Below are 14,621 nucleotides of genomic sequence, written 5' to 3'. Positions count from 1 at the left end.
TTTTTATTTTTTTCTCATATCAATTAATTTAAAAACACAAATCTATAAACCAACCTTAAGAGGAGAAATACACAATTAATCAATTAGTCATTTGATTATTTGCAATGAGTATCAATTTCCATTATGGGCATTTAATGAGTTACACTAAAGTCTTTCCAGTGTTCTCAGGTTAACACATTTGGTTAAGTCATTCTCTGTTTATTTAAGTACATACGTCCATGTTTGTATCAACATCGGATGCAGTTGGACCACAGCTTTCTGCCTATGATTTTTGCCAGCAACCTTTTTGACCATCTCATCCACTGCTATATCCGAATTAACACATACCGCCATCAAAGGATGATTTTGACCATCTGCATGTTTTAGAGGTTTCCCACCTCCATCACGCCAGATTCAAAGGATCAGCTCATCAGCAAGCTCTGCAGAAACATGATCACCATCCTGATCATTTGACTGCAGCCCTCGAGGACCTGAGTTTGAGAACTACAGTATGACTTTGATAAATTGTTTAATGTACTTACAAACAATGTGGCCATTACCAGAAGCAAACTAGTCATGATAAAAAGTGTTACATAGAGCGCTAGTGAAATGGAGAGAGGGAGAGAGAGAGAGAGAGAGAGAGAGAGAGAGAGAGAGAGAGAGAGAGAGAGAGGGAGGGGGGTCACCGGGGGAGTGTGAGATATATGCATGGAGGGGCCTATCACTAACCTACCAGCCTGTACTGGCTTTGGTATGTCATTCCTACATTCTTGGAGTGCACGGACAACCAAAAAATACACACATAAGCGAAGCACAACACTCTTCTCAACTTGGCACGTAATAACACTGATCAATGTCGTAGCGGCGCTGTTTTCAATGTCTCGCTCTCTTCAAATATTGTTCATCTTGACTTGACACTTTGTCACTCCTTTCAGTCAAAGGCACCAAATGTCCAATTCTCGACTATGTGGGCCGACAAGTTCCAATGCTGGGGCCCAGTAATCGGGCCCCCAAAATGACACCAGACACTGCAATGATACACCTGATGCCAGTGGCCGCTGGTGGAATTTTTAACCGGGGAGGCACTATTTTAAATAAATAAATAAATAAATAAATAAATAAATAAATAAATAAATAAATAAAAAAGATACAGAACAAATAAAAAACAAATAAAAGAATCTTAACCCGTGGGCAGTATTTTATTTTCAAATGGCTTGGTCAGAACCAAGAAAAAGCCAAAAAATGGTCACAATAACGCCTAGGGGTGAAGTCTAAATTACAGTTAAGAGACGCCAGAATTAAGGTTAAGTGCTCCCTGCTACGAGCACCAGTTAGGAGACGAGCAGCAGCATTTTGCACCAACTGGAGAAAACTCTCTCCTTCGTTTTCTGTCGTTCGTGTTCACTGTTGTACTTCACGGTGGCTGTGTCAGAATGTGCACACTATGCGCTGTATGAAGCACTGTAAGGGGTCACTCCATTTTGTAGGGCTGTCCAAATGTCCAAAAGAAAGCATGTGGTGCAACTCAAAATCATCCACAATGCACTTGGAAAAGTAGTGAACATCCATGCTCATGCAACAGGTTAATAGACCTAAAACCACATTGCATTGCAGGGCAAGAAAACAAAATGGCGCAAGCGACAGCAGAAGCACGAACAGCATATAGCACAGAAATAATAAAAATATATTTAATTGAAAATATGTACAACAAAAGAAATCAAATACAGTTTAAAATTATTTTTTATTTACAATAATTAGTCATAGCAGGTATGGTGGTCACTTAATATGCAACGAGGAGAAAGTACGTCGAACAGAATGAGGGAACTGGTTACTATACAGTGTGGGATTGAATGAGAGGTTAGGGCAGAGGTGGGCATCGAGGGCCGAAGTCCTGCAGGTTTTGCATGTTGCCCTTCTCCAACACAGCTGATATATGATCAGTTCATCAGCAAGCTCTGCATAAGCCTGATAACGACCCTGTCAATTGGAATCAGCTTGGGTTGGAAGTGAGAAACCTCCAAAACCTGCAGGACACCGGCCCTCGAGGACCGAGATTGCCCACCTCTGGGTTAGGGGATAAGGGTGGACATTCGGACACATCCCATGTCATCAGAAAGCACAGTGACTACTTATCACAATTAATAGGCAGCCTGATTATGAGTTTGAAGACCCCTGGATGTGATGCAAATTAAAGAACACACCTGAGTTAAATATGTCCCTCTGGTCATTTTTATTGTCTAGAAGTACCATCATTTATTTTGGTCCAGGCCTCTTAATTTTTTTTTCTAATTTTTTTTCAATTTAATATTTTTTTTAAATATAGTAATTCTGTTGACCACAATTCAAAAGTAATGGCTGTTTTTGATTACTTAATTTTCAATACATATTTATTCACTGTATTGTTACTTTTGTAGGTTTCAAATGATTTCAGTGACCATTGTGCAACACGTACTCTAAATAGACAACACATGGTTATATACACTTTTCATATTATTTTTTCCTGACGTCTTTTAAACAACACTCTCATGCAACTTTTATTTTATTAACCGGCCCTTGAAAATTGGATGAAGCCAGTGGGGATAAATTGGTAAATTACGTTACGTACTTGAATGCAACACAATGAAAAATACAGCACATCAAAAAGCCCGCCGACGCTGCTGTAGCTCGAATTTGAGCTCACCTTTCTGCGAAATATTCAGGTACACTATTTATTTTGACACAATTAAACCTTACAACATCGGTATCGAATGCTTGTAAAAATAATGTTTTACAGAATAGAAAAAAAACCCACATCAAAAAGGTGTAAAATTGTGGGGATTCATTTAGCCATTTGTGTTGACTGAGGCTGTTCATTTATTACGTCCACTTGACCCGTCGTCAACTTTTCATTTTTTACGAGGTTAAACATGCTTAGAAAGACTCACTAGTACAAATTATGTTCGTAAATAATTAGTGTCACTGGTACGCTAAAAGATACCAGTTTACAAAAGTAAGTAAAGGAATACAACTTCAGTTAACAAGACAGTATCATCCATCTATCTTGTGGACCAAGGACTGGGCTCCTGTGGGTCAAAACCCGAATATACTATTCCTCATTCTGTTTAAATTAAACAAACATGGTCCAACAAAACAAACTACAGTCATGTAGCTTTAAGTGGGCCAACAAACTGGTAGTAGTACATTATGATAGTAATGACTCTGACATTTGCCTCTGTTTTACAGACCCATGTCGGATGAGATTGAATTCTTCTGGGAGTCCCTGATTTCACCTGGGAGAAATAAAAGGGCAGCTAAATCAAATAAGAGCAAAAAGGTGTCAAAAAGAAAAAACAACGTAACCTCAAACACAGATGACATCATCCCCAAGAAAAAGAAAAGATCCACATTCAAAGATGTATTGCAATCAAAGAAAGACAAGAAGAAGAAGAAGAAAAAGAAGAAGGTACTGGATTTAAACAGTTTATTTGGCAGCAGCGATGCTACAGCGACGGCAGAATCTAAACCTGACATGCCAAATCTGAGAACCAGCAGCAACAACAGGAAATGTAAGTCAGATCACACAATACAGGATTCCAAGAAAAAAGGCCAACAAAAAAAGAAAGTTGTGTTTGATTTACCACATGACCGCGCTTGTGTTAAGCGTCCCAATTTTTCTTCTGCACATCCCAAGTTCCCAAAAGAGTGTACAGAATTGAAGAAAGCTTCAATAACAGATTGTGAATGGGCTTCCCCGGCCAGTGCAAAAGTGCAGCATCAGTCTCAGCCACAAGACGACGACATTGAGTGGGATGAAAGCAACAGCCAGGACTTGTTTATCACCCAAAATACATTCAGACCATCCTCCTCAGACTCTAGCGAAGAAGCCAGTTACAAAGCTACTTCTCCAGCTTTGCAACACAACTATTTGGACCACAAAAAATACAATGACAAGGATTCTTGCCAGCATCCCAGAAAAAAGAAGCATCAGAAGACAGCGAAGACAAGGAGCGCACAAAAGGACAGATTGCACAGTCGCAAGAAGAAATATTCCGTCCAAACGAAAGGTGCAAGCCCGACCAGGGAAGAAGAGTCCTCAAGGCCTAATGTGAAGAAGCTTTACGACGAGATCTATACAGGTAGAACACCAAAAGTTGCAAAGTCAAAACCAGATCACCACAAGCCAATCCAGCAGACTCTTTCATGCTCTCTCCACATACCCGTCAAACCCACAACATGCACCTCCACCCAGACACAAAACTTCTTCACTGCTGAACTCTCCTCCTACTTGGCTTTCTCCACAAAGAGAAGACTGGCTGTGTGTTCTGATGTTGTGAAGCCTTTGGATCTGAGCTTGCCACAAAGGGCCAGGAAAGACCTCGACAGGTGTTTGCATGTGAACGTGCCAAGTGAAGTTAAAGAGGATGAGACGTGGGCTGAAAACAAATCGTCACAAAGAGAGATCAGCGCCACTCTATTCGGTTGTTCAGCCATGAAAGAATTGGAGGGGAAAAAAGCGATTGGTGGTAGTGCTAAGAGGAAAGGAGAGACCGCCTTCAGTCCTCTGACCGAGTCGGAGTCCAAGTCTAGCAACACGACCACTTCCAGCGACTGCAATGGCCAGAGCAAAACTGTTGACCTGAACCAGGTGAGGACAACATACATTCGCAATTTCTCATCACTCACATTCAGGGACCAGGTCATGTTCTTACATTTAGACATTCTCAAGTTTTTTTTTTAGCACATTACCCGCCACTAAAAAAAAAAGAATGACAATGCCTTAAATTCATGCTGTCTTCCTATGGAAATTGTACTTGTTGGTTCTTTAGTGATAATTGGGAGGTTTTAAGTAAACTATTCTCCAGCTTTACATTGATGCACTGCATTGTATACTGTATATTTTCATCAAATAGTCACAGACAGTGTAGTGGTTCACTTGGTTGATTGCAGTGTGGGTTGAGATCCCACTCAGTGAATGGGAGCAGTTGTCTGTCTCTACATAGAGCCTGTGACAAAGTTATTAGTTAATGAAAACTAACGAATTAAATACAATTTAAAAACTTTGTTTTGTTAATGATAATTTTTGAAAACTTTTGTCAATGAAATAAAATAAAAAACTAGAATGCTTTAAAAATGAACTGAATCTACATTTTATTTATAAAATTAACTAAAGCTATCTATATATAGTCTTTGTCAACACATTTCATAAATGAGAGTTAGGTTTATTTTAAATGTATTTATTTCGGTATTATTGTACGGCCGTACAGAAGAAGAGTTGAACAGTCGTTTGGGAATTGTAGTTTGCTTCATTACACAATACTGCGTGACCTTTTTTTTTTTATCTTACACTCGATAAATACTCTCTCTCTAAAAAAAACAACCTGAATCTAATACAAAAACAAATAAAAGCTTAACTAAAATGGAGCAGCATGGCGGCACAGTGAATGACTGGTTAGCACGTCCGCCACCCAGTGCAGAGGACGTGAGATCGAGTCCGGGCTTCGGCCTGTCTGGGTGGAGTTTGCATGTTCTCCTCGTGCTTGTGTGTGTTTTCTCCGGGTACTCCGGTTTCCTTCCACATTCCAAAGACATGCATGGCAGGTTAATTGAGCACTCTGAATTGTCCCTAGGTGTGATTGTGAGTGTGGAGGGTTGTTCGTCTCTGTGTGCCCTGCGATTGGCTGGCAACCAGTTCAAATGTACCCCGCCTACTGCCCGAAGCCGGCTGGAATAGGCTCCAGCGACCCTTGTGAAGACAAGCGGTTAAGAAAATGGATGGATAAAATGAAGCATTTAAAAAAATAAAAAATAAATAAATAAAATGGCTTGAGCTCCCTGCAACCCCGAACAGAATAAGTGGTATAGAAAATAAATGATTGGATATTTCTCAACTGGCCACTACACAATAATTGCCTTGTGTTAGTTTACCATGTTTCTCATTGTGGATTGCAGTGGTGTAGAACTAAAACTGTATCATACTGACGGCTGCTGCTGATAATTTGACTGCCGAATGAGGTAACCAAAATACAAAACACTTCTCACTATGATGAAGTGCAGTTCTATACTACTGTCAACTCCAACCTCAATAATAAACAGTGTTAAAGTGGCGCTTTTGTAGGGAAAGGAAGCATTATTGGTCTCTTAAACTCAAAGGGGATGTCAAGTCAAAAATGTTCTTAATAATATGTTTTTTGCGCCCTCACTAGACACGTCATTGTGATTATTACTATGTTTATGAATAAAGCAGCAAAATCCACCTGTTTTTATCCATCTCAGTAGGCGGCCATTTTGACATTTGCTCAGGTAACGACCGTCACGGCTCACTTCACGTTGGCAAGCGGAGCTCATAGGACCTGTGATGTTATCTTCAGCAAGTGGCAAATTGGCCACCCCCAGAGATAGATGAATAGTTCAAGTTCAAATTTATTTGTGTCCCCGTAGGGCAGGGGTGTCAAACTCAAAAACAGAGTGGGCCAAAACTTAAAACTGATCAAAGCCGCGGGCCAAGGCTGAACAAATTAACCTTTTAATAGGGACCCAAACAAGTTTTGCATTGACTATTGAACAAGCAAGGCTTATATAACTTTATAGTGACATGCAAAATCGAGTTTCAAATAATAATAATAATAATAATTAAAAAAAAAAACATATCAATGGCATATTAAATAAAATAAAAATAAAAATTAAATGCCTCTTTTCTGTTTGCAGCCTTCTGAGGTAAATATCAAAATAAACTTTTTCCACAGGCTAATAATACATTTGAAAATAAAATAACAATAATGAATGAATAAAACATTCAAGCCTTGAAGTAGCAAGAGAAAGTGCATGAATAAAACGTTAATTATTGCTCAGTTTGCTACACTGATTTGCTTTAACACTGAATATGCAACTAGCAACGCTTATACAACGTAATAGTGCAAAATCAACTTTAAAAAAAAACAAACAAAAAACATCAATGGCATATTAAATACAATTTAAATAAAATATGTAAAGCCTATTTTCTATTTGAATTGAATTTGGCTTTGAGCTGAGGCAACCTTCATTATCGAACGAAGGTGTTCATCAGTCAGAAGTATCCTGTGAGACGTTTTCGTCATCTTCATTGAGGGGAAAAGTTGCTCACATCGATAAATTGCTGCCGAACATGTGAAGCAATTGAGCAGCTTGGGTGCGAAGCTGAGGCATTGTGTCAGGGATGAATTGTGGAAAGTGTGCGGCGTCAACAGCATCATACTTTGACTTCAGCATGTCATCACACCGGAGTTCAATAAGCTCCATTTGGAGGTTAGTTGGTGCTTTTTTCACATAAACTGTGAAGGGATTACTAAGAAGTTCAAATCTACATTTCTGACCATCAAAGTCGCCTAATCGCCGCCTAAAAGCAGCGCTAAGTACACTGCCGAGTTTTTGAGCAAACTGCGCACACTGCGGTAAAGATCTGAGTTGCTGGTTTGGCAGCAGGGGAAATGGCCAAGGTTTTCTTGCAGCAGATGATTCTCCCACAGGCAGAGTTTAGTTTAAAAAAGCTCTCACTGACGAGTACATATCTGTGATGATGCGACCCCGCCCCTGTAGCTGCAGGTTCAGCGCATTAAGATGGCTTGAGAAGTCACACAGAAAGTCCTTTCCTTTGCTTTGCAGAAACTGACATATTTCTTCACGCAGCTTGAAAAATCTGTTCAGTACTTTTCCGTGGCTTAACCATCTCACCTCTGTGTGATACGGCACGTCTGTGTGTTCTGAACCAAACTCGTCCAGAAAAGACTTAAACTGGCGGTGATTTAGACCTTTGGCAACTTGTGTTACTGTGGTCATAACATGTTCTATCTTAAGGGCTTTAGAACACAGTGACTCTTGATGTATGATGCAGTGATAAACAGATAGCTCACCTGCACAGTTCTCTTCCCGCATCTTTTCACGTATCCTGCCCACCAGTCCATTCTTTTTACCACTCATCGCTGGCGCACCATCAGTGGTTAATCCCACGAGTTTATCCCACAGCAGGTTTATTTCAGTTACACATTTGCAAACCTCCTCAAAGATTTCCTTCCCTGTGGTTGTGCCATGCATGGATTTAAATCCCAAAAGCTCCTCCGTAACACACAGATTTGAGTCGACACCGCGGATGAAGACTGACAGCTGCGCAGTATCAGACGCGTCAGTGCTTTCGTCCACAGCAAGGGAAAAATAAACAAAATATTTTCCCTTTTCCATCAGATGGTCATGCAGATTGGTGGCAAGATCACATGATATAACTTGCCTTTACAGCAGCCTCATTTTGTGCTGTAGCTTTTTTGAACATATTCTGTTGTAAAACCAAACCTCTTTTCATCTCCTCTACTTTCTGGCTCCTTTGAGTCGTGTCCAGGTCCTTGTACTTGTCCTGGTGTTTCGTTTCATAGTGTCACCTAATCTTGTACTCCTTAGTTACCGACACGTTGGCTCCACAAACGAGACAAACAGGTCTGTCTTTTACATATATAAACAGATATTTTGTCTCCCATCCGTCCAGAAAAGTTCTGTTTTCTGCCTTCCTTTTTGCCATTTTTGGTAGGGGTACAGTGACACTGACAGTTGTAGTATGAGGCCGCAGCACGTCTGGGAGAGAGGCACGGGGAGGCGGGTGAGCCGTCCGGCTTTCAGCCGAAGCTTTGCGCAAGAACACGGATCGCTACTGACACAGAGGAGGCATGGCTGGCACGCCAAAACAACAGCAGAGCATTATGGGATTTGTAGTATTAGCGGTAAATGCGGTGTTACAGTGGCACCGCTGCTGATAATACCGTCGGGGCAGCTCTAATGTTCATTTGATATTGCCTAAAGGGCCAAATGAAATTACACAGCGGGCCAAATTTTGCCCACGGGCCAGAGTTTGACACCCATGCCGTAGGGCAATTATTGTTGCAGCAAGCAGTGATCAACATTTAAGACAAACAAAACATAAAGAACTAAGAGCATAGAAGGTTTAAGAAAATACAGTGTATACTGGCACAAGAATCAACTACGACCGAAGCAACACCCATACATAATGGGGAAAGTGCAAACAGCAATTTCTGTATAAGTAGCGCACTCATACCAAATCAAGCAATTCAATAAAAATCAATAAAACAGTCAATCAATCAGATATGACTCCTCTCCTGACCGTAGTTCAAGAGAGAAATGGCTGTAGGGACAAAGGAATGCTTGTACCTGTTAATCCTCGGAAATTTAAACCGAGATCCAGACGGCAACATCTCAAACTCATGATGTAAAGGATGGGAGTCATCTGAAAGAACAGCATTGGCTTTCCTCGATACCTGCCTGTTAAACCAATCTGTAAGTGAGCTTTGATGAACTCACAATATTTTACTGCTTGTATTAATTATTCTGCTGAGTGCATTTGTTGATTTGGTGTTAAGGTTGCCAAACCAGCAGAGAAGAGAAAAAGTCAACACAGATTCAATGTATGATTTAATGTGGAAGTTTCCTCAGACAGGACAGTCGTTGCAGGCCCTTTTTTTTTTTTTTTAAAGATTGTCTGAGGGGCAAGTAAAATGTTACTTATGCAAGTTGTCCCAAGATATTTATAGCTCTCAACAGTGTCTACTGTCTGGCCTTTAATAATGGTTTGCTTTTTGGAGTTTCTTTCTGAAATCAATGCACCTTTTCTTAGTTTTTTGTACATTTAATTGCAGGAAGGCCTTATCACACCAATCCACAAAATCATTCACCACAGAGTCATGAGAATCCTTGTTGTGTTTAAGGAGACTGAATATTACAGAATTATTTGCAGATTTCAACATGAAACTGTTCCCATGCCAACTACGGCAATCGTCAGCATAAAGAATATAGAGGAGAGGGGAAAAGACACAGTCCTGTGGAGACCCAGTGGAAGATGACAGCTCCACTGACATGCATCCATTCACCTTCACTCTCTGCGTTCTGGCAGTTCAAAAATCAAGAATCCAGCCTACAGTGTTAAAATCTAGATTAAAATGGTTAAGAAATTGATCGATTAAAATGTGGGGCTGGATAGTGTTCAAAGCAGATGAAAAATCAGCAAATAGCAACTTTGCATGATTTTTGTTGCCTTTAAGATGTTTGAAGACCCAGTTTAATAAAGTGTCAGTGGCATCCTCAAGTCCCCGACCAGCCCTATAGGTGAACAGTAAAAGGGCAAGTAGATGTTCAATCTTTGTAAGAAGATCTGTCTGTATCAGTTTTTCAAAAGACTTCATAACAAGGGAAGTTAGAGCCATGGGTCTGAAGTCATTAAAAACTTTGGGGTGATTCATTTTAGCCACAGGTATCACTGTGGACTGATTCCAGCAGCTAGGTACCCTCTGCTGATTAATTGAAAGCTGAAAGATGTAATAAAAAATAGGTGCTAGTTGTTCTGCAGAGGAGCAAATTAGTCGACCACTTACACTTGCCCGGGGATTTTCCGACATTAGAATGTTTAAAAGATTTAGCCACAGAAGAGGCATCAAACGGAACATAGCCAGGGCAAGATGGATAAATATGGGTGGATAATATTGCTGCTTAATTCATATTTCACAAATAGAATACTAGTGGGGGCGCATAGATCATATTATAGTATTGTGAAGAAAATTTTGGACTTTGGTCTACCTCATTATAAGGTAGTAGAACTTTAGTATGATAAGCCATGAAAAAATAAAACACTTAAATAATATCTACAGTACTACTTGTCCTGTTTAGGTTGCAGGACACACAAAGACAGACTACCATTCACATTTATATGCACCATAACTGAGTGGGAACGGACCCCATGCTGAAGAAAAATAGCTAGACTCAGAATGGTGGGCCCACAATCATAACAGGTTCCCCCGTTTGCAAATTTGAAGGCGCAAACTCCACTTTGCAGAGACACACTTTTGCTTGGAAGAAAAATACTTATCTTGAATTCAATGCAAGTTGTTTGCTGTCAATCCTATGACATGCGAAACATTCTTCCACTATTACAGTGCTACGGACCAAAATAATATTTGTTTGGCATGCTTATCAAATTGTTCCATTGTATTTCTTGATGCAGGCTCATTTTTTTCACCCTTCTTAAATATCTTGATCATGCGGTATTAAACGTCTATTAATGTTATGTTAGCATTTATCTGAAGCAGGAATTAGAACAATTTGAAATCCAAAATGTACATTAATGCCTTGTTGGCTTCCAGGTAAGGCCAGTGCAGATGAGGCTGAATGAGTCATTTTTCTTCAAGACCAAAGGAGATGGACGATCACCCAGACCCGAGTCACCTCTGATGAAACTTTCTCAGAGCAGAGCCAGTGAGAAAGACTTGAAAGGCAAGAAGGGACGCTGAGGTTTTTTGGAAATTCAGTTATTTGTCTGCCACACTTTACTGACCTTCTCTTTGAAAATCTGATTTATTTTTTGAGTTAAATGGCAATGCAATTGCACTTCTGGAAATGAGCTATGGCTGAATAATAGTCAAGAGCACCGGCTCAAGTTTCCAAAGGGTAGTTTAACAGTTCAATGTTGAAAGTTAAATTGTGATGTTATTGGTACATCTTAGCGCATTGAGGATGTGACCTATTTACTTCAAGTTTATATGCTGCAATTTTCTACTAATAAAGCAACACTAAAGTGATTTCGGTATATTAAACATAAAAATAAAAAAAAGTAAAATAAAACAAGGAGCAGGGAGTCACTAATTCATGCTTTATTGTTAAACATAACATCAAAAATTAATTGTGCCTGAAGAGCTTGATTCCCATCCAGCTCCACAGGTGGAAGAAGACATAGACAGGAATGGTGACCGGTAGCAGCAAACTGTAGAAACACAAATTGTTGCTGCTTGTGCAGCCCTGAGGAAAGTTTTCATCCACTGCGGCAGAGTAGAACAAACCAAAGAGCGACACGATGGGCACCAGTCCCACCATCATCGACAAGGAAAACATGCTTGCAGATGGGTGAGCCACTTCAAATATATATTAGTTGATGGATTAGATTAGCAGCATTTCTCACGCGACTTTGATGAATATTGTATATGATCAGGAGTGACAAAAGTTGGAGAGTTCTATCCTTGTGCAGGTGGGTTTGAGTCTTTCTGTACGAGTCTGGCTTCTTGGGGAATCATGTTGGGGATTCCGTCGATGATGGCGTATGCAATGCCGAGCTCGTCGTTGATCAGCTCGTTGGTCGTGGCTTCAAACCTGGAAGGCAGAATACAGTCACGTGACTCACGGTGACTGCTTGTGTTGGGAATGCTGTCATAAATTAGGGCTTCCTGTATTATGGACCAAACTCCCGATTGCACCTATATAACGTTTACTTATGCTCATTAAGAAATTACATAACGATACATAAACCGGATAATAAAAGTAGCAAATACAGTCCAACAAAGTGTACGACATTTTACCTGAGTGGCTTCTTGGACAGTGGACATACTAAGAACTCCAGCAGGGAGGTGTCAAACGCCTGCTGCGTTTCGTCCTTCACATCTGTGAAGTTCCTCACCGACGTAAAAACAGATGAAGCTGCCTGAACTGAAGGCGTGTATGTTATGTTGCGTTGAACAAACACCGGTTCAATCAAAAATCTACACAAAACATTCCGCAGCATGACCACAACACTGCTAAAGGTTTAACTCGTAACTATTTCCGGAAGAACATATGAGTGCAACTCAAATAAATGTCCCCTCCGTTTAGGTCTTCCAGTCTCATGGTTCCGTGCGATCATTTAAATAACCGCTTTTCGGTCTGAGTTTGAAATAATACGTTATTTTTCAATTTGTTAAATAATTTTGCTTTTGCTTAGTCATAATAACTGGCATACATTTGATTCATAAATGGTTGTATTAAAAGTGTTTCCATACTTGTCCGTGTGGTGGCAGCATTGTTCTGCAGTGTGGAGAAGTACTTGTACACACAATCCATTCCACATTGTATCTCATCAGTCAAACTTGGCTTGCATTATCACCATGGCCCTCATGATGATCTCGACTTGCTGATAACATTGCTTTACTATCACACATTCACCAGCATATGCAGCAGATCCCTTGAATGGCCAACACACCAGTAAACACCGATAAAACCAAGGTCATCAACAATGTAATCAGTGATGGAACTGTGCGAGATGCAGACACTCTTGAATAAATCACTTTTCTTCCTTCCTGCCCTTGATCGACAAGGCGCTTCAAAAGTAATTGTTTTCAGTGCAGAATTTCACACAATTCAGGGTCAAATATTGTGAATACATTATGTATTTAGACATATAAAACACACTGTGAACTCACTGAACAATCTATTGCTTAGTGATGCTTTGTTTTTACCCCAAAGACAACAAAGCAATATCAGCGAGCAAGTAATAGCTTCTCTTCATTGAAAATTGACAACACCAATTGTCAGGGTGAGAAGCTCCCCAAAGATAAAGTTATTTGCTTTGAGACTTGTAGACCTGCAACTTGTTTGTTCCTTGTAGCTGTACAGTACAATAATATATCTTACCTGCAGCGAAATGGCAGGCGGTAAAGCATACTGCGGCCAGGAGCACATCCTTGTGCAGGTTGTTTACTCGTGAGCTGTATCAATCACCCGTTCGGAGTGCTTGGCTGAAATTACACTGACACATAAGAATGATGTATACAAACAGCGCAGATGACTGAGTGGCTTATGGAAGGCTGTTATTGATGTGTCAGTGAAAATATGGTGCACTAAACTTTTGCAGTGTGATACTACATAGGCTACAGTTCATACTTAGTGCTGTTAATATTTGAGTTGCATTTTTATGTTGCCCATGAAGATTATAAAGCCCACAAATATTCTAAACTACCAGTGTATAACAATACTTCTATTAATTGAGAATAGAACATGATCTCACTGTAACACAGTACAATGTGTTGCAGTGTTTACATTGTGGTTAAAAATGCAATTTTATTTGTTATTTAGGTTTCGAGAGGAATGTCTACAATTGACTGGCTACCCAGATGAGGATATGTGCTATAGAAAATGGATGGATTGTAGTGCCCTTTTATGTAATGTGAATGGGTGAATGTGACGAGTTGTAAAGCACTTTGAGCACCATATGGTGTAGAAAGCACTATATAAGCTCAGTCCATTTACCATTTAATAGTTTCCTGAAAAAGTAATTTCCGAAAACGGGATAAAATTTGCACTTAATTCAATCAAACATGTAATAAAACCTAACAATGTAATAATTCCACCAATACTGCATTAAAAAATCTTGACTGGTATTGTAATGACATTTTTACCGATAATGTAATACTTTATGAGATTATTATATCATATTCCAGAAGTTTTTGCGACAGAGTAGTTCTCCTCAAGTGGGTGGAGCTTCCTTTGATGAACTCTTTGGAGAGTTGGTTTAACACCAAGCAAATCAACTCTGTCAAACAACTCCACTGACCTCCATTGAAATTAAACCATGTTAAAAATACACTGGGGGTTGAAATCAACTCAGAAACATTTAACACCAACATTTTAACACTACAATTTTTGCTGTGAATGTATGCAACACAAACAAAATGTAGAACTTTTGGACTGAAAATGAATATATATGACATTGTCTTTAAAGTTTTACATGATCAATTTTGAGGAAAAAAGACCTACCTGAAAATGAAATCAATCAATAATAATGTAATAAGATATTACATTATTTGTGAAATTACATTACATTATTGAGTTTTATT

At 39.6% G+C, this 14,621-nt stretch overlaps 3 protein-coding genes across 4 annotated transcripts; 1 reads left to right on the top strand and 2 right to left on the bottom strand.

Moving 5' to 3' along the window:
- The first annotated feature begins 2,572 nt into the window (after window positions 1-2,572).
- On the top strand, window positions 2,573-11,561 carry LOC144053555 (uncharacterized). Of its 2 annotated transcripts, none has more exons than XM_077568118.1 (3): window positions 2,573-2,678; window positions 3,202-4,603; window positions 11,127-11,561. In XM_077568118.1, exons 1-3 carry the CDS (start codon window positions 2,599-2,601, stop codon window positions 11,271-11,273), a joined length of 1,629 nt encoding a protein of 542 aa, XP_077424244.1. In that variant the 5' UTR covers window positions 2,573-2,598; the 3' UTR covers window positions 11,274-11,561. The 2 variants fall into 2 exon arrangements, with proteins under 2 accessions (XP_077424244.1, XP_077424245.1); XM_077568119.1 differs by lacking the exon at window positions 11,127-11,561 and adding an exon at window positions 5,586-5,751.
- A 57-nt stretch (window positions 11,562-11,618) lies between these two features.
- On the bottom strand, window positions 11,619-11,871 carry LOC144053557 (phosphatidylinositol N-acetylglucosaminyltransferase subunit Y-like). Its single transcript, XM_077568122.1, has one exon. The coding sequence runs from the start codon at window positions 11,869-11,871 to the stop codon at window positions 11,659-11,661; it is 213 nt and encodes a 70-aa protein (XP_077424248.1). The 3' UTR covers window positions 11,619-11,658.
- pyurf (PIGY upstream open reading frame) lies at window positions 11,840-12,600 on the bottom strand. Its single transcript, XM_077568121.1, has 2 exons — window positions 12,333-12,600; window positions 11,840-12,126 (listed from the first exon to the last, which is right to left on the bottom strand). Exons 1-2 carry the CDS (start codon window positions 12,533-12,535, stop codon window positions 11,991-11,993), a joined length of 339 nt encoding a protein of 112 aa, XP_077424247.1. The 5' UTR covers window positions 12,536-12,600; the 3' UTR covers window positions 11,840-11,990.
- Between the last annotated feature and the right edge of the window lie 2,021 nt (window positions 12,601-14,621).

Source organism: Vanacampus margaritifer, chromosome 6 (genome assembly GCF_051991255.1).
Source record: "Vanacampus margaritifer isolate UIUO_Vmar chromosome 6, RoL_Vmar_1.0, whole genome shotgun sequence".
Lineage (NCBI taxonomy): Eukaryota > Metazoa > Chordata > Actinopteri > Syngnathiformes > Syngnathidae > Vanacampus > Vanacampus margaritifer.
Note: the sequence above shows the minus strand (reverse complement) of the source record. Positions and strands in the feature narration are given on the sequence as shown.